This window comes from Rhineura floridana, chromosome 21 (genome assembly GCF_030035675.1).
Source record: "Rhineura floridana isolate rRhiFlo1 chromosome 21, rRhiFlo1.hap2, whole genome shotgun sequence".
Taxonomy (NCBI): domain Eukaryota; kingdom Metazoa; phylum Chordata; class Lepidosauria; order Squamata; family Rhineuridae; genus Rhineura; species Rhineura floridana.
The window spans coordinates 16,046,958-16,066,218 of NC_084500.1; the positions used below are offsets into that span (position 1 = coordinate 16,046,958).

General features: G+C 45.2%; 1 protein-coding gene across 3 annotated transcripts in view; it reads right to left on the reverse strand.

The window, feature by feature from the left end:
• Window positions 1-1,450: 1,450 nt before the first annotated feature.
• The window catches only part of RPS6KB1 (ribosomal protein S6 kinase B1), a 30,235-nt gene continuing 12,424 nt past the window's right edge, over window positions 1,451-19,261 (reverse strand). For 2 of the 3 annotated variants that reach the window (XM_061605395.1, XM_061605396.1), the window contains exons 7-15: window positions 18,144-18,244; window positions 15,619-15,709; window positions 14,099-14,189; window positions 12,682-12,789; window positions 11,271-11,333; window positions 10,292-10,369; window positions 8,806-8,913; window positions 7,634-7,746; window positions 1,451-5,906 (exon numbers count right to left, since the gene is read on the reverse strand). In XM_061605395.1, the coding sequence (XP_061461379.1) occupies window positions 5,669-5,906; window positions 7,634-7,746; window positions 8,806-8,913; window positions 10,292-10,369; window positions 11,271-11,333; window positions 12,682-12,789; window positions 14,099-14,189; window positions 15,619-15,709; window positions 18,144-18,244 (991 nt within the window). In that variant the 3' untranslated portion in view covers window positions 1,451-5,668. Of the gene's footprint in view, window positions 5,907-7,067; window positions 7,129-7,633; window positions 7,747-8,805; window positions 8,914-10,291; window positions 10,370-11,270; window positions 11,334-12,681; window positions 12,790-14,098; window positions 14,190-15,618; window positions 15,710-18,143; window positions 18,245-19,261 lie in introns of all 3 variants that reach the window. The other variant, XR_009759896.1, reaches the window with a different exon arrangement.

Below are 19,261 nucleotides of genomic sequence, written 5' to 3' on the forward strand. Positions count from 1 at the left end.
ATGGAACATGTACTATGCTGTCTTTGAGAAGACCAACGATCATGCCAGGACTGCTGCTTGGCCAGCTTTGATTCTTAATAGGGCTCAGAAGGCATTACCGAGTGGAGGCTTGCAGCTTAACAGGGTCCGGTGGGTCAATTAACATCCTGTTCCCATCAAGAACATGGTAATTTGGCAGCCAATTTCTCTCTCTCAGGTTTAGAATGCCTTTCCTCTTCTGATACCCAGACGTGGGGAACCTGTGGCCCTCCCAAGTGTTGCCGATCCCCAACTGCCATCAATCCCAGCCAACAGAGAGGGACGACGAAAGCAGTCGCCTAGCAACGTTTGGAGGGCTGCAGGTTCCCCATCCCTGACTATCCAGAATGAGAAGGAAAGAGGGCCAAGATCCCTTAACCCTTTCCCCTCCCTCCCAACTATACGGGTGCTATTCTTCAATCACCTGTGGGACGGGGCTACTTAGGGAGGTGATAGGACATGAGCATGAAACAGGCACCCGTCAGGGGCAAAAGGTCTCACAGGGCTGGCCTACCAAGCAAGGTAACACTGTAGACAGATGGCCTTCTGTCAACTATGTTAATACAATGCAGTTCTCATGAGAGTTAAACACTCCAATGCTGTCTAAACTCAGCTGGCACACAAGACAGTCTGGGAAGGATCCCACCCCAAATTCCCAGAGATTACAAAAATTCAAATGTATCCCATTGTCCAACAGGGAATGCAGATAGTTGGGATTATTTCAACACCACACCTCCCCACCAGCCCCAACCACATCCATCTGACGGGATGGAAAGGACCTTGGAGCCCAGCTGACCTATTCATTTCCCTGCTCCTCAAAGTGAACAGAGGGATACAATAAGCACAGTTTACATTTCAGTATCATAGACCTAGTGGAAAGAAAACATGGTTCAAGTTATCAAAATTTAACACTTAAATATGTGGTTAGCCTCAACAACTATTAATCCCAGGGTTTTTTAAATATATATATATATATATATATATATATATATATATATATATATATATATATATATATATATATATATATATATATATATATATATATATATATATATATATATATATATATATATATATATATATATATGTATATATATATATATATGTATATATATGTGTGTGTGTGTGTGTGTGTGTGTGTGTGTGTGTGTGTGTGTGTGTGTGTGTGTGTGTGTGTGTGTGTGTGTGTGTGTGTGTGTGTGTGTGTGTGTGTGTGTGTGTGTGTGTGTGTGTGTGTGTGTGTGTGTGTGTGTGTGTGTGTGTGTGTGTGTGTGTGTGTGTGTGTGTGTGTGTGTGTGTGTGTGTGTGTGTGTGTGTGTGTGTGTGTGTGTGTGTGTATATATATATATATATATATATATATATATATATATATATATATATATATATATATATATATATATATATATATATATATATATATATAATGGTACAAAAATCTATAAAAATCAAATTATAGCAAAATCCCAAGATTATAATTAAAAAAGCACATCTGGTACAAAATAAATCTTAATTCCTATACCTTAATGAAAACTTTTAAGACTTTATTTTTTTTAAAAAAGCACTTAAATTTTCCGTCAGCCCCTGCTTTTCACATGCCAGTATTCTTTCTGAAGTCATACAGGACTAAGAATTCCACTCCTTTTTGAACATTTGTGACAAACACAGTATTGATACTATAACAGCTATATACAGAGACAGAGAAAAAGAGATCAAGGTTTGGATATTTATTTTTATACAAATAAATACAGGGTAACCCATATTGCATAGTGTGTGCTTGCTGCCCCAAGTCAAGATTCCAAAATGTTTCACAGTTAAAAAGAGAATGAGCACAATTCAGGGAGTTAGTGAAATGATCAAACCAGGAAAAGCAGATTCAAAACGCTCTGCCATCTCCTGCTAGCCACTATTAGCCAATCGGACAATCTTGTCTGATTTTAGGGAAGGGGTTCATTGAAAAGTTAAGCTCTTGTATGACTCCTGACCGTTTCAATGGGGTTTGGGCATAATCCAGTTACTGAATGTGGTATCTTCCACATGTTGTGGACTACAACTCCCATCAGCCCTAACCAGAATGGCCAATGGTCAGCAGTGATGGGAGTTGTAGTCCACAGCACCAAGATGGAACCATGTTGCCTACTGACTCCGGGGAACTGTTCCTAACGGCACACTCCTATACGTCTACTCAGAAGAATGTCCCAATGAGTTCAATGGGACTTACTCGGAGGTAATTTGCGTACACGACTGCAACATAACCCATTTCTTACTTCCACAGACAAGGTTCCAGCCATCATCCGCAACCCAAAACTATACCGCCTCCAATACTGACGTGAGGGAACGGCAACCTCAACTGTGTTAACAGAAGCGGAAAACGTTCGGCAAAGGCTGTTGCCTAGAGTCACTGCACTTTCAAGTTGCCTTAAGACAGGAAATGGGGGAACCTGTGGCCCTTCAGGTGGTGCTAGACTCCAACTCCCGTTGTCCCCGATTGGCCATGCTGGCTTGAACTGATGGGAGTCTAAAAACATCAGGAGGGCCCCCAATCCCTGCCTTAACAGGACTTTTCCTTGTGAAACCAAAGGATAAACAATAAGTCAGCGCTCCCACACCAGCAACAACCCAGGAGCTGTCAGCCATGACCACGATCTGGTTGAGACTACCCAGGCAGTGACAGTCTTGACAAACAGCCCTCAGCTCCACCATGCTGTTACATGGGATGCAGGGATCACATATAAGCCTTCCCCCCTGCCACTCTCCAATGTGCGATTAGTGTGCGTTCCCCCCCCCCCAAACGAGGGGACTACATAAATGGCATTTTAGCATGGTACTCCTCACAACTACACATTTCATTGCGGATGCGCATCCACCACACAGCGGAAGTTGTCTAACCTTAGGCCTGGCTCCACTTTCCAGCACTGGCACCTCTTGCCCCCGGCTCCACTTCGTATCTGCATACCTGCAAGAAGTTGGATTAATACTGGCAGCAAGCGCAAGGGCTTGTGACTGACCCTGGAGCGGATAGCGCTGATGCAATCCCATCTCCCCCATACACCCAGATGATTCAAACATAGGAACATCACCAGGACGTGAGTCACTCTGGGGGAAGCAGATCTCGCACCTCTTAATGTTCGACTTGGCCCCCACTGAAACCAAGAGGGTTTTTTAAAACTGCCATTCGGCACCACTCCCATTAGTGACTCTCCTGGGGCTGATGGAAGTCGTAGCCCAGCTACATTTAGAGGGCCACAGAGGTTGCCCATCCTTGGCACAGGCAATATCCTGGTTGAATCCAGACAACTGCAGGCAGCACCCCGCTCACAGTCCCCTCCTGTTCTCAGAACAGCCTCACATGCCCCACACCCTTAAAAACCACTACTGAGGATGGAAGAGGCCTCTGGAATGGCATGGTGTAAGACAGCAGGGGGGATCCATAGATCCTAGGAATCCAAAGCAGAATCTAACCTCCTGGGGCTTAATATCAATTAGATTTCATTCAATGCTGCATATTGTAAAAGGTGGCGCCTCAGACTGGATTCATTTTTTTTTGGGGGGGGGGAAGAGTTATGGCTTGGATCCTATGGCTCGAGAATCAAAATAAAGAAAAAAAAAGATTGTTTCCTACAGTGACAGAATTTGCACAGAAAAAGCAGGAAGAAGTACCAGGACTTGTATGCTGCCACACAGTTACACAAACACCCATGCACACCACTTCACTCGCACACACTCTGTAGAGTAAAGCTCTGCAGACTGTTATTACTTCTTTCACCAGCTCTATGTCCATGGAAATGCTTTCTTTAAGGCAGGAAGTATTTACGTTAAGGTGAAGATACCTTTATTTGATTCTTTGTACCTGTAAAGTCATTTTTGTACAGATTTTTTTCTTCAATACCAATCGCAGAAAACATAAATAGTAAACCTTTTGGACGTTTCCTAAAATTAAGTTGCAAAAGTTCTCTGGAAGACTATTCGTTGAAGGCCATCTTAATACTTGGTTTTGTGTTTTGCTTTGTTTTCAATACAATCAGCAGATGGATTGCCCCAGCACAGGAAAACAAACAAACAAACCATTTTTTTTTTTTTTTGTAATTCGTCATGAAAATGAGAAACAGAGCAAAGTTGGGAGAAAACCGTCTCTCCAAATGGCGTTACCACTTAAGCTGCAAGACCAGCATAATTGCATTTTTTTTTTAAAAAAAATTGATACAGTCTCCTGTAGCAATCTGATCACTACTCTGATTGCATCCCTCTCTAATACCGTTTATTGTTACCGGGGTGTTGTTTTTTTTGATGGCTTAAACAATCTGAACACGTTCCCGGTGTCTCTTGAGAAAATTATACAAAATAAGGGGTGCAGTTTTTGCCAGCAGGTTCCTGCTTAGAATGATTTTAAAAAAAAGGCAGAACAATCATATAATCTCATGGCAGTAACCAAAAGGTATCCCGGAGAAGGGAGATGGACGACTCTAATGCATGTATACAGCTCTCTGTACTAGAAGAGAGAGTGATGCTGTTCACATGGAACTCTAGGGGATGCATCCGGCGCAATTCTGCTTAGAGCAGAACCACCAGAACCAATGGACCTAAGTTAGTCATGTCCTTTTCATTTCAATGGGTCTACTCCAAGTATGGATACCGTTGGATACCACACCAACGTGAACACCAGAGATGCTGAATCGGAGGTTACGGCTTCTGCACCCGCTAAGGGTTTTAAGCACAGACAAAATCACCTAATCCAATTCATTTCGTGTAGCTAAGAGCCATTTTACATAAGATGGCAGGGGGAATTCCCTTACCCACCCTGTTCCAATAACATAACTAACTGCGATTTTATATTTATTACTAGTTTTACAAAACCACTTCATTATTTCACCAGGGAGGACAAACACATTTTTAAGCCTGCTCTCTTCTGCCCCTCCCCACTTTTCTGCTGCATCCAGCCAGTAATTCTGCATATAATTCCAAGTTTGGGATACTTTCCATAATGAACCAACTCAAAACAAGGGGGGAAATCTATTTGAAAAATATATATTTATACTATTTTTTAAAAAAGGTTTGTTTAGATTGTTTATCTGCAGATGGAACACCAAGTGTTGGAGTCTGGCTCAGACTTCCAATTTCACAAAAGCGCAGGAAGCCATCTGTAACTAGTTTGCAGGTGGACTAATCCTTGGGAGGGTAAAGCACCAGAGGTGGGCGCTCTGCATATTTGGCCCAGTGGCGTGGGCTAACTCTTCAGAGAGAACGACGCAGAAGCAACAGTCCTCAATACTGCCTGACTTCAAGCCATCACCCTGAAAAATCCTTGATAAAGAGTGGAAAGGATGGCGCACCGCATGCGCGTTTCGCTGCTGCGCTTTAAGAGTTACAAAAGACCGTTTTGCTCAAGTCCTCTCTTAATGCACCATTGATTCAAAGCAGAGACAACAAAGGGGGTGTGGTGGTGGAGGATCCATGGTTTTTGCGCTCTTCTTTCTCAGTCCATTCTGTGCAATGACCGACTTTGATTCCGTCACTGAGAAAGACGCCAAAAGAGCCCTCATATTACGGCGTGATGGGAGGGAGACGCCCCTCGCAGGAGGTTCATCCTTGTGTCCTGTGGCTGCTACCCAGAAAAGCAGGTTTTTGGAAATGATTGCCATTGATTTCGTCATAGATTCATGCGCAAGTGCTCTGGCCGCTTGGAAATCATGGGGAAGGCTTGTTTTTTGTACGGCCCGGTGTTTGGTTGCCGGATTGGAAGTGGAGCCGAGGCTTCCCCACAGACTGTCACGTCCATTTGTTCAATCCCGCCTGTCTCCATCGGGTATTCCACAGGCGTACGGGCGTTTGCCATGCTGGAGGAAGTACCTCGCCCCCAGAAGTCCCCAGTAGAGAACTTGACAGGGCTTTAAGACAGAAGAAAAAAGTTTTGTTAAAAACAAATCCCACACACAGAGGCACCAACCTTTGACGCATCAAATTTGAAAGGTTTAGTTTTGGGTCCCTGTTTCTGACTTTTGAAGCCTGCAGTAATGTCAAAGTATCCAATGGGGTGCACCTCAGCTTTCCCCAACCTGGTGCCCTCCAGTTAACATAACAGCCCTACCAGATCAGGGCAAAAGCCCATCTAGTCCAGCATCCTGTCCCCACAGTGGTCAACCAGATGCCACTTCTGGGAAACTTGTGACAGCAGGACCCGAGTGCAATAGCACCTTCCCCACTTGTTATTCCCAGAAACTGGGATTCAGAGGCAGAACATGGCCAGTCTGGCTAGTAGCCACTGATAGCCTGATCCTCCAGGAATTTGTCTAATCATTGGTTTAAAGCCACCCAAGCTGGTGGCCATCACTAGCTCTTGCGGGAGATGATGTTGGGCTACCAGTACTCATCAGCCCCGGGGACTCATGGGGAGTTGGAGCTGAACGACATTTGCAGGGCTGCAGGTTAGGGAAGGCTGGTGGCATGCACAGAGACAAACCCCTGGTAAGTCATAAAGTGTCCACATGGCCTCAGGCAAGTCACTTTCAACTCCAATTCTCCATTTATAAAATAAGAGTTAACAGCCTCTCTCGCAAGGGAGAGCCTAAAATGGTGGCCCAGTTCGGACGCACTGGAAACCAGTGATTTCCCATTATATAAAATAGTTGTGGCAAATGTTGACCTTGTCCACTTCACCTCCCCCCCCCATGCGTTCCTGATTTTTAAAAAACTACAAATTTTTGTGACATCAGAACTCTAGGAACTGCTATTGTGTTTTAACGAATGGTTTCAGATCCAGGCTCGTTTTCACACCCTTAGTTTAAAGCAGGCGTGGAGACCTTCTGGCCCTCCCGATGCTGCTCGAATTCAACTCCCATCAGCCCTGATCACCAGCCATGCTGGCTGGGGCCCATGGGAACAGAGGTCCGACAACATCCGGAGGGCCACAGGTTTGCCCCTGGTTTAAAGAAACCACAATTATAAGTTTGAGCATCGCAGGAAGCAGTGGCTTGTTTAAAACTGGAGAGAAAAAACCCTTCCAATTCCCTCCTCGCTGCCACAAAAGAGAGGGAGGGGTGAACATGTACCTTTGAAACCCTCCATGGCTTATTCAGTTAGCGGGAAATCCTGGCTTACTGTTACGTTTGCCTATATGCAAAACAAATTTCAGGAATGATCCCGCTTAGCATTTATACAGTCTGCTGTCCTCAGAATACTCACTTCCCTCCTCCCATTGGTGCTGTCGATAGCAGGGGCAGCCAAAGTAGCGCCCTCCAGATATCATTTCAGCCAACAAGGTCTATTGTAATCAATAACATCTGGAGGGTACCACACTGGCTGCCCTGGCTCTATACTGACAGGCAGTGGCAGATATCAGATGGGGGTCTACCCCACCCATCTGCAGATGCTGGGGACTTAACCTGGGCCCTTCTGCATGCCCAGCAAGTGCTCTCTCACGGAGCTACAGCCCTTCCGTAGCAAGACATTTGAAGTCATAGCTGCATTAAAGCCCGCTCGAAGTCTTTAGGTGAACAATTTATACACCACCACCACCACAGGAAAGACCCAGACTCTCAGCATCTACGAGAAATAACGCCCTCATTGTTGTTACTCACCAAACCTTGGAGGAGGGCAGGAAACGAGAGAGAAATACCTGACTGGTGTCCGTGGGCTGCCAATGAATCTGCGAGGTGATCGGATTTTTGGTTCAAAGGAAAACTTCTCTTTTACACTTTCAAGTACAGAGGGAGCCACATACGTAAAGCCCTGGATGATGGGAAATAATCATTGCCAAGCCCCCCACCCCAAAAAGAACCAGAATGAATGCTTGGCATTATAACAGAAGCAAAACTTAGAGGGGGAAAAACATCCTAAAAAATCCTCCCCTCCTTCCCAAACGGACAACACCACGAACCATTACCAACAGGAACTAACATACACACAGGAACACCAGAGCTGCCTTTGGTTGCACTGTTCGGTCCATCCCACAACATAATGAGTATTCTAAATGCTCAGAAGCTCTCAGACAAGCGAGATGCTGCCTAGCATCAACTGCTGCCCAATCTCCATTATTGGCTGGAAATGCCAAGGACTGAACTTAAAGGGACGTAAGAAAAGCCCTGCTGGATGAGACCAGAGGCCCATTTCATCCAGAATCCTGTTCTCACATTGGCTGACGAGATGCTTGCAGCAAGGCCTGGGCACAACGGCACTCTCCCCCACTTGTGATCATGCTGCCTTTGACAGAAGAGGCACAACATATCCACCATGGATAGTAGCCTTTGATAGCCTTTATGCCCCATGCAATTTTTTTTAAAGCCATCCAAGTCAGTGGCCATCACTGCGTCACCAGTGACGTTCTGAATAGAAGGTGTATGGCTCTACCAGTGATGACAGATTACTGTACCGGAAATACAAAGATCATATAAGGGCATGACATGCTGTTAACGTTTGTGAACCCACTGATCAGGACCCATCCTCTTTTGCCTACAGCAGGGATGGGAGAACCTTGGAATCCAACAACATCCAGAGGGCCGCAGGTCCTTCATCCCTGACCTACATCGCCCCATAAAACCAGTTGCTGACCAGGCAAATATGGCACAAGGAGCAACAGGGATTGGAAAACTGCATAGAACAGAGAGATAAATCTACCCAGTGAGATGCAGGGAGAGCTCAAGTTTCAGAAAGGACGCTTGGCATTGGCAGATATTTTTTCCCCCAGGGGAGTTGCACCATTCAACAGAGGTCTTTTGACATTCGTCGCAGCCTGAAGACCAGGATTCTGTTGGCTTTCAATAATCAGCATTTCATGACACACTTACTTACCAGGAAGACCCGGTTGGCACTTTCGCTGAGAGTCGAGTCATCAGGGCTGTCGACAGGAGTCTGACGAGTAAATTTTGCATCAAACTGGCTCACGTCCTCTTCGGATTGCTTTGCAAAAAATATATGTATACATACATGGATGAAGGTTAACAGATTATCAAACAGAACAGCTTTGACAGCATGTAAGGAATAAAGCTGCAGGAAAACTCTTGTGACACTATTTAAAGAGCCCAGTGGGCTGTCCCCAAAGGGAGCAATACCGAAGGGAGGATCTTTCCTCTGGGATCACTACTTTGGGGTCTTTATAAACACAAGGGTTCCATCCTGTCTCTCTTGTGTGCTTCTTTTTTGCTATGATGGAAAAGGGGGTGGGAGATGTTTGCTTTGGGTGCTTGTAGGCAACAATTCATGCCGCTCAGGGTAAGAGCCTCAGTGAGTTAGATAGTGGGCTGAAAGATGTCAAGTTGCTCAAAAGCCAAGGAATGAGAGTCTGCTGGCACAGAGTGGGGCCCTCTCTGGGTGAGAGACAAAGGGAAAGTGAGTAGGCTGCCCAAGTTGAGATATTGCTAAGGCCATTTGGTTGTTTCAGTCAGTTGGATGCTGTTTTCTTTAGCCAGATATTTAGTTAAAGTGGAAATTCTAATTTATTTATTTATTTGAGTTATATCCTGCCCTTTCTCCCAGCAGGAGCCCAGGGTGGCAAACAAAAGCACTAAAAACACTTTGTTGTTGTTGTTCTGTGCCTTCAAGTCGATTATGACTTATGGCGACCCTTTAAAAACAACTTTTTAAAAAAGCTTTAAAAACATCTTAAAAAGCAATTCCAACACAGACATGGACTGGGATATGGTCTCTATTTAAAAGGCATTGAAAGAGGAAGGTCTTGAGTAGGCACTGAAAAGATAACAGATATGGCAGCTGTCTAATATTTAAGGAGCGGAAATTCCAAAGGGTCAATGCCACTACACTAAAGGTCCGCTTCCTAAGTTGTGCAGAATGGACCTCCTGGTAAGATGCTCCACCGTTGTCCTCACTATGGTTTCACTGTTTTGTATTACGATGGAGCTGTTAATTTGCTATTTATTGTACTTGTTTTTATGGATAAGAGTTGATATTCAATGCTAGTCCTACTCAAAGTAGACCCATTGAAGTGAATAGACATGACTAACTTTGGCTCATTCATTTCAACGGGTCTGCTCTTAGCAGGACTTACTTGAATACAACCCCCTGCATTTTTTGTATATATGTGTATATATATCTTTTTACTGTATATTTTATATATATATTTTAAAGCTTCATTATTGCCCTCTCTTGGAATATTCAGAGCAGGATAGAAATACTTGGGGGGGGGGAAATGTGAGTGTGGCTCTGAATAATTATTTAGGCGAAAAGCACATCATAGGGCAGAGAGCGCCTGCTCCCGTCTGGATCCCCAAAGTAGATGCTAGAACGTACAGGGCACGTAATGATCTGAAACGGGACATACCAGTAATGGCTTGAATGGGGGTTCCACCTTCCGAGCCAGCAGCTCTTCCCAGTTAATGTGTCTGAAGAAAGGATGAGCCTAAGGAACATATAATTAGGTCAACCCGGGTAGGCAAAAATTTCAAAGCGGTTTCCTGCCCTGTACTAGAAGACAAAGGGAAGAAGACTTGTCTAGGATGCTAAACAGAAGCAGAACTGGAACGCAGAAGACGATGAAAACAAACTGCAAGACAACCATCTGCAAACATATAAAAGCCACATTCATTTCTTTTCTCAATTTATTAAAGGTCTGTGGCCCAAGGCGTGCTTACTAGGAAGCAAGCAGCAATGAAGTAACAGGACTAGCGTTCAAGGGACCCCATTTCTAACTGCTGTTTTTACAACACACTCTTTAAAACAAGCACAGCTGTTAGGCTTCCTGCAGTTCCCCGCACACCGGAATTGCTCTGAGAGGCAGCCACCATCTCTCACACACATCTCTTTCCTCGGAGGAAGCCAGAAGGGGAAACTAGTTCAAAACCAGTTCACCTTCCAAGGAAAAACACAGACGTGCCCAACATATAAACACCACCTAATATGCAGCATGCTCCAGATCAGGGGTCCCCCAAATTGTGATTCAAGGACCACGAATGGTTTGCAAGCTTCAGTCAGGTGGCCCATGGAATATCCATATTAAATATTCATACTGATTTTAGAACATAAGAAGAGCCTGCTGGATCAGGCCAAAGAGGGGGGCCATCTGGTCCAGCACCTTGTTCTCACAGTGGCCAACCAGAATGCCCCAACGGAAGCCCACAAGCAGGACCCGAGTGCGAAAAGCACTCTCCCCTCTTGTGGTTTCTAGCATCAAGACCAGCAGCAATCTTCAATCTTCTAGGGGGAGTGGGGAGGTTGGAAACCGCTGCTCCAGATCATGGCATGACTTCCCTTTACAGGAAGCCTGTCCTGGCATTCCATTTCAGCAATTTGGCAAAACGTACCTGCACTTCTCCAGCATCTCCAGCACCAGCTCCCAGACGTGAGGCAGCATTTCTCTTTAGCAGCTTAGAGAAGGGAAAATATATTCAAGACAATTTGAGGACCCCTGAAAAATTGGGTTGCACACTGAATCAGACCACTGTAACTACAGAGGTGCCCAGGACAGAATATGGGACCTTCTGGGGCAAACCCATCTGCTTGTAGGCAAATGGAGCACCACCCCACTAACCTCCATTGGCCTTCCGCCAGCTGCCTACCTTCCTATCGACAACCAGCCCAGAGGGTGGCCTTGCCTACTTTAGAAGTAGCTGGCTCTGCCTGGCAGCAACTCTGGCTTCGCCTGCTGTTGGTCTCCCTGCCTTCCACACCATCGGTCCCACTGGGCACTAGCCACCATTGATTTACACTCCCTTACTGAAGTACCTCTACAAACATCCTAAGAAAATATGCCAGAGAACTTCCTTTTAAAGGGTTTGACACAGGGGAATCGTTGGCCCTCCAGATGTTGCTGAACTACAGCTCCCATCAGCCCTACAAAGGACGGCCCATGAGCAGGGATGATGGGAGCTGTCATTCAACAACATCTGGAGGGCCAAAGGTCCCCCATGCCTGGCTTAACGAAACTTAAGTGCAGTGGACTGCATCCACTGAAATTAAAGGGGATGACGAACTTGGGTCCACTAATTTCATTGGGTTTAAAGTAGAATTTACTTCGGATACAATGTAAAGTCATTTATCTGGGAAATACTGGTCTATCTCTCAAATTAAAACACCAAACCCAAATAGCTATATGTTATTTTTTGTTCTACGTCTATCATAATTTCTTTTTAAAATTACAGCCTGCTTCCCCCCTCCATAGGAGTTGCTCAAAGCAACTTACAAACACGAAAGCAAGCGCGATCCAGCCATTAAAACACATATTTTCAAACTAAAAGCAGCAGCAAAAATCATAAAGAGCACCCCCAGCAATCAATACATGAAGCTGCATTGGAATGGACAGGTTACTTTAAACAGGGCTGCTTTGAGTGCTAGCCAAAGGGAGGGGCAGAGACTTCGGCAGGCTGGAGCCACCACAGAGAAGGCCCCAACCTTGTCTCACAAGGCAATGACACAGGAAACAGGGACGCAACAGCCGATCTTAAAGGACAGGCCGATTTACATAAGAGAAGGCAGTCCTTCAAATCAGTTGATCTGAAGCGCAAGTTAGGGCTCTGTAAGCAATAACCAGAACTTATATAGTTAAGTTCAAAGGTGTTTTGCAACATTTGGAAAAAGTAGCAAAACCAATAGCTATTTTACTTGCCCTGCATTTCTCAGGGACAAAGCAATGTTTGTGTGCAAAGTCATAATGAACAATTAATAAATCAGATTTATGAACTAATCATGAATCCACGTTTGCATCAAGATTCCCACCTTTTTAAGCAGATCTCTGGCTTCTTGTGTGAGGTAGGGAGGCAAATTGAGTTTACACTTGAGAATCTTGTCAATTGTTTTTTTCCTGTTCTCCCCAGTGAATGGGGGCTAGAGAGAGGGGGGGGGAATGGGGAGAGGAGAGCCATAAAGGACGGTACACCACATCATACAATTTCCATATAAAAACAGACCTGGCTTTAACATCTTTTTTTTGCTTTAAAGAACAAGCACTCCTATGGAAGCAATTTCCATCCAAAGCTATTCTGAAGACAGCCCAAATGCACAGCTTTGCGAGCTGCACGGCAGCGAACCTAGTTAAAATCCTGGGCTGCAAAAACAATGGAAAGTGAACTCTTTTTTTTATTGCCGGAGACACACGTTTAAACCCCCTTCCAGGCTCAAGGCTCACATGGTAGCTTTGGGTTGTGTCATTAACTTGCCACTCAATGGGGCAGCCAATGAAGGGGAACAAGGGGAGAACTAGGAGCGATGACATTGCGTGTTCCCTTTTACAAAATGGATGGGCCGAGATGATGATTCTGCAGGACTGCCATTTCCTGCAGAAGCTGCCGTGCACCTCCCGTGCCACGTCAGTTCTGCCCTTACATACGAGGGCAAAAAGCAGCCTGCAAGCCAAAATCACTACGGATCTAAATTCACCATTATAAAAGTAGCTATGGCTGTGGTTTTTTTATGAGCCTGCAGGCAAGAGATATTAAGTCAAACCCCTCCCTTCTTAACAAGAGAATTCTCTAAAGGAACATCCTTGACAACAGCTGCTCAATGTTTGAGGACTAACATTCTTGGAGTGGCAGCGCTACATTTTAAGAACAGATTGTCTCCAGGCCTGTAAAGAACCTTATTTTTTTTAAAACAATGTTAATATTTTGTTGTTTGAATTTCTGTGCCCTATATTCTTTTCTGATGTGTATTTTGTATTTGTGTTTATTTTTTGTCAGCCGCCTTGAGGGCCTTTGGCCAAAAGGCGGCATAGAAACAGAATCAACAAACAAACGGAACCGGATTATACCGCATCAGATCACTGGTCCATCTAACCAGCAGCAGTGGCTGTCAGGGCTTCAGCCGGGGGACATTTGCAGCCCTACCCAGAGATGTCAAAGACTGAACCTGGGACCTTCTGCATGCAAAGCAGAGGCCTGATCATTGAACTACTCCTCTTGTCCCTTCTGTTATCTTTGTGAACTACCACAAAGGTCACCCGCAAACTCAACTGTATGGGGGCTTTCCTGAGCAAGGGTTTCAAAGCATTCATAGGCACTGTTTCAGCTACCTGGACCTCCCCGGGTACAGATGCTGGTCACACCTCCCTAGTGATAAATATGAGCACCGAAACAGCACATCTCTAGCGTCGGGAAACGGTTTTTAAAATGCATGCGGTTTAGAAGTGTGCACCTACTGCTCCAGTCAGCATGTCATACATTAATGCCCCCAAACTCCACCAGTCCACAGCACGGTTGTGCCCACTCCTCATCAAGATTTCGGGAGCCCTAGAATGACAAGCGAAAGCAAAACAGGAATGTTTTTGCACACAGCCAGCATGCTCTCAATTTTTCTTTGCCCTCAAAGAAGAATAACTATAACACAAAGATGCCACATATACCGCTTAAAATATACTGGTGTACTGGTACTGTCCCCCCCCCCCCAAAAAAAACCTTTTAAGAGAGGCTTGTAAATAGCCATTCACCTATGGTAAGTAAAAATCACCTCCAGGCAACCAGACAAGAAACCTCTTGTTAGCCAACAGCACTGTACGTATGGCTTCATGTTTAATATCAGCCCTCTTGAAACATAGAGCTGATCTGTTGTCAAGATAACCGGCAATTGACTTCAAATAAATGAAAACCAGCTACTCCACAGGAATTTAGGAATTTTGAATTTAGGAATTTGGAGTCACCGTATCATCATAACATTGCACCAGGTAAACAGGTGCCACACTTTTTGTGGCCTGTGACTCAAGAGGCAGCTTGTTACGCTCTTCATTCCCTGTGGATCAAAAGATGGCTGTTACACAGTTTGGGCTGTATTCAGCTAAGCCCCACTCAGAGTAGATGCATTGAAATGAATGAGCCTAACTTAATTGTGTCTATTAACTTCAACGGGTCTACTCTGAGTAGGACTAGCCTTGAATACCAACCCTCTGATCCATAACCGCAAACTGTTGCATAACTGGAAAAACTGACCTACATTCCTGTTCACCCAGCATAGGATGTGTGTGCTTTGTATCACAAAAAGCAGGTTTCTCAGTTACACAGAGGTTTGCTTGATGAATCATAAAATGTATAACAGCCCTCTTCTGATCCAAAGGGCATAAACATTCATAAACTAGGTTCAACCTTACAATGGGATGTACAGACCCAATGTCTCCAAATCTGTAAATTCAGGATTCCTAGATTCCTATCACGTAACTATCAATGACCTAAAATCGGCGGCAGGTTACCAGACCATCAAAGTGGTGTAAGATCACTATCATAACAAAATGCAGACAGGTAAGCTAGTAACTATTTATAAGGGCGAGTTTAAACCCTATTTACAAAGTCTCGTATAAAATACATTCTTTCAACAGCTTCTTACGAATATACATAATTTCGACCATGCCTCTGGCAGGGTGGTGAACTGTGGCCCTCCAGATGCGTCTGAACTCCAACTCACATCAGCCCCAGCAACAAGGGCCGGGGAAGATGGGAGTTAGAGACCAGCAACTTCTGGAACGCTGCAAGTTCCCCATCCCTGCCCTATCATGTCATGGATGCTCCTCTACATTTAACTCTCAAAAGCTGCTCTAAGCACTATGGACAGGCTAGCCCCTGCCCCCAAAAAACCCCACCCCCAAATATTTAGCTAAGTTTTTAAAAGGTAAAATTTAGCCATTACCCCCAGACCAGAGAAATACTTTTCTGTTTCATCATGCGGGCTCACATGTATTCTATTGTTCCACAGAATGTATGCGTGACTGTCCCATCATGAATGGATTCTTTACACAGTCCAAAATCTGTAAGTTTAACATGACCTAAAAGGGGGAAAAAAGCAAGAGGGAAGGAGAACACAAATGGGTCGTTCTTACAAGTTGTAGCTTTGACGCAACCTCAGAGATATATATGTATCTACTTTCATCATGTATAACCAACCTTTCAGTACAAAAGCTTCAAAGCAGATAATACAAATCAGGAACCTCCAGCCCATGGGCCAAACTCATTTCTTTATTATTATAGTTATATCCCACCCTTCCTCCAAAAGGGACCCAGGGCGGCAAGTAAGTGATAAAACAGTAAAAAGAAAATTTAAATAAAATATTTAAAACATGTTAAAAACAAAATTATATTTTAAAATGTCCTAAAAAACATTTCCAACAGAGACGGAGACTGGGATAAGGTCTCTACTTAAAAGGCTTGTTGAAAGAGGAAGGTCTTCAGTAGGCATTGAAAAGATAACACAGACGGCACTTATAAGGGAGGGAATTCCAGAGAGTAGGTGTCACTACACTAAAGGTCTGCTTCCTATGTTGTGCGGAACGGACTTCCTGATGATATGGTATCTGCAGGAGTCCCTCACCTGTAAGGGCGAGATGATCTTTCAGGTACCTGGTCCCAAGCTGCAGAGGGCTTTGTACACCCAAATCATTACCTTGAACGTGGCCTGGCAGGCCTCCCCATTTGGCTCATGAGGCTGTTTGGGGCAACTCATGTCCACTGCCCCTACACCTGACATCATACCCAACATCAGGTGTGGAGTAGGCAAAGGCAGGGCTTCAAAGGGATGATGGGGAGCTTAAAGTGAGCTCCCGATTGCTGGAGCAAGGCACACTCCCACCACCCATCAACTGCACCCTGCTCCAGCAAGGGGAAGCAGTTTCCATTCCCTCCCAGCGCTGCTCCTTGAACCTCTGGTTTTCAGAACCCTGACAATCAAGATTTCAAAGCACAGCATCACCTGATGTCCTAGTGACTGACAACAGTCAAAATTGGCCAGGAGAGATACGGATCTGGCCTGCCTGCCAGGAAAACTTCCTCACCCCTGACAAAAATCAGTTAAGAAGCGGAAACCTTAGAAACAACTATAAAAATTACTAACCAGGGAAAAAAACCCGCAATCCCACCTCTAACTCCCACAGGCTGATATCCAATGTTAGTCATATTCAGAGCAGGCTCGCTGAAATCTAACTTAACTAAAGTCCATCCATTTCAATGGGTCTTCTCAGAGAACGACTTAGTTGGCTATCACCCAGAAACTCCAAATACTTGGTAGAATATAAGCTTGTCTTGGCTTCTGGTTGTTGTAGTTTATTACAGTCACAGGCCAATTATAATTCAGTGCAGAGTCAAAAGTTTCATCACAAAGAATTAAAACAAGTACAAATAGACATTCTTTTCTCTCTGTACAAGTCACCAAGATTTTCTTCCTGATCTACATTGAATTTAGAAAAAAATCCGGCAATTCTCCCAGTGGAGCTTGTTTTCCAAAGTTTAAAACAGCAGATGTGGCCAAGCAGATATCCTGAGGGTGGTGTTACAGCAAAAAGGGGCAACACTCCTAATAGATCATCTAGATTTTACAAATGACTAAATTTGATCAGGGCGTTGGACGCTCTGGGCAGATGAGCGAGCCCATAAAGGAGAAAGCGCTCTCCAAGACACCCCACCCCATTTCCGTTTGTGCCATGTAGTCTTTCAGATTTGAAGCCTGGGGGCAGGGACTGCCTTAGCACCGGGATGTGGGCCTTTTCTGGCTGAAGAGAGGCACAAACGTGCTTTAAAACCAGCCTTCGCCAACCTGGTGCCTGCCAGATGTTTTGGACTATAACTCCCATCAGCCCCAGAGAGGCTGGCAAAGGCTGATTTAAACAAACTAAACTAACAAACGCCCTCAAATCCAAGCCATGATGATTAACATCAGCCTCTTGAATCGAGACTAGAAACCAAACAAGAAGCTCCATTAAACCCAAAAGTAGTTTACGATGACACATTATCCCCGCATGTGGATCGTGCAATTATGCTTTCTGTTCTACCATCTCACACAAGAGTTTTGTTAGGCCAGGGGCGGGGAAGCTTTCTCAACCCGAGGGCCGCATTCCCTTCTGGGAAACTTTCCAGGGGCCACATGCCAGGGGTGGGCGGGCCAGAGGAAAAAGTGGGCGGGGCAACCAATGTAAGCTTTACCTTTGTCCTGTAAGCCAGTTTCTACACAGACTCATACACACCGCACTTTCCTCCATCCAGGCTTGCAAGAGGCCTGAACAGAGTTCAAGGACACAGTCCAGCCAGGCGAGGGAAGTGGGGGGGCTGGGGAGGGCGTGTGACGCAGAGAGAGTCCCCAGGGCCAGGCAGAGAGGCTCAGAGAGCTGCAGGTGGTCAACGGGCCTGAGGTTTCCCATTCCGGTGTTAGGCCTACACAGAAGCAAAGCTACGCGAGTTGCCAACAGATGAGCTCACTGTTGTATTTCTAACCTTGATGATTGAGCATGATGTTTTCTGGCTTTAGATCTCGGTAGATGATCCCCTTCTGATGCAAGTGCCCCAAAGCCATTGAGATTTCAGCCAAGTAGAAGCTGCAATGCAAGGATTTCATTAACAGATAAATGTCAACAGTGACACACCACCCCTGAGGGCAACAAGTCCGTGGCTCAATATTCAGACAGCACACCAATCCACGGCTTGCAGTAATCATGGTTTTAGAATATGAACCACAGCTTCAGCTTCAAAACCAATCAGGCAAACTGAGATGTCTGTCTGGTTTCTTTTTCCATCTGCTCGCTACTCAAGGGTCTAGGTCAGCCTTTCCCAACCAGTGTGCCTCCAGATGTTGTTGGACCACAACTCCCATCAGCCTCAGCCAGCGTTGCCAACGGTCAGGAAAGATGGGGATTGTGGTCCAACAACATCTGGAGGCACACTGGTTGGGAAAGGCTGGTCTAGGTGAACAACTTTCAGAGGGGGAGCAACAGCCACAACTATATGCCGCCTCTGCATAACGCCAAACTACATTTAGCACAAACCACAGTCTGTAAACCTGTTTCAAATACCGCTTCTAACTCTGGCTTGTTGGTCATGACTAACCACAGTTTGTCTATTCGGATATCGCACCAAACAGTCGTTTTGTATCCAGTCTGTGTTCTCAGTGTCTGCAGAAACGTTGCTTCTGTGCTCCTCAGGCCAGTGGCAAGGGTTTCAAGAGCTGGAGGGCAAGAACTCGAACTACGAAGCGAAAGAACCAAAATCTTGTACTCCCCCCACTCCCCAGCCCAGTGCACTTGGGGGGATTCTCCCAGCATACCAGACAACCCCCCACCAATGTTTTCTACTCTACACTTCCAGATGGGAGGACTGAGAATTGTTCTGCGAGTCTGGACATTTTCTGCAAGAGCATAGTTTCATGCAGAACCACCAAACCAACTTTGTCCCGACGGGGCAAAAATCCTTCATCAGACCACTGGTCCATCTAGCTCAGTAGTGTCTACACTGACTGGCAGCTGGGGACTGAACCTGGGACCTTCTGCAAAAAAAACAGGTGCTCTACCACTGAACTACGGCCCTTCCACCCGGCCACTTTTTTGTGTCTTTGTAGA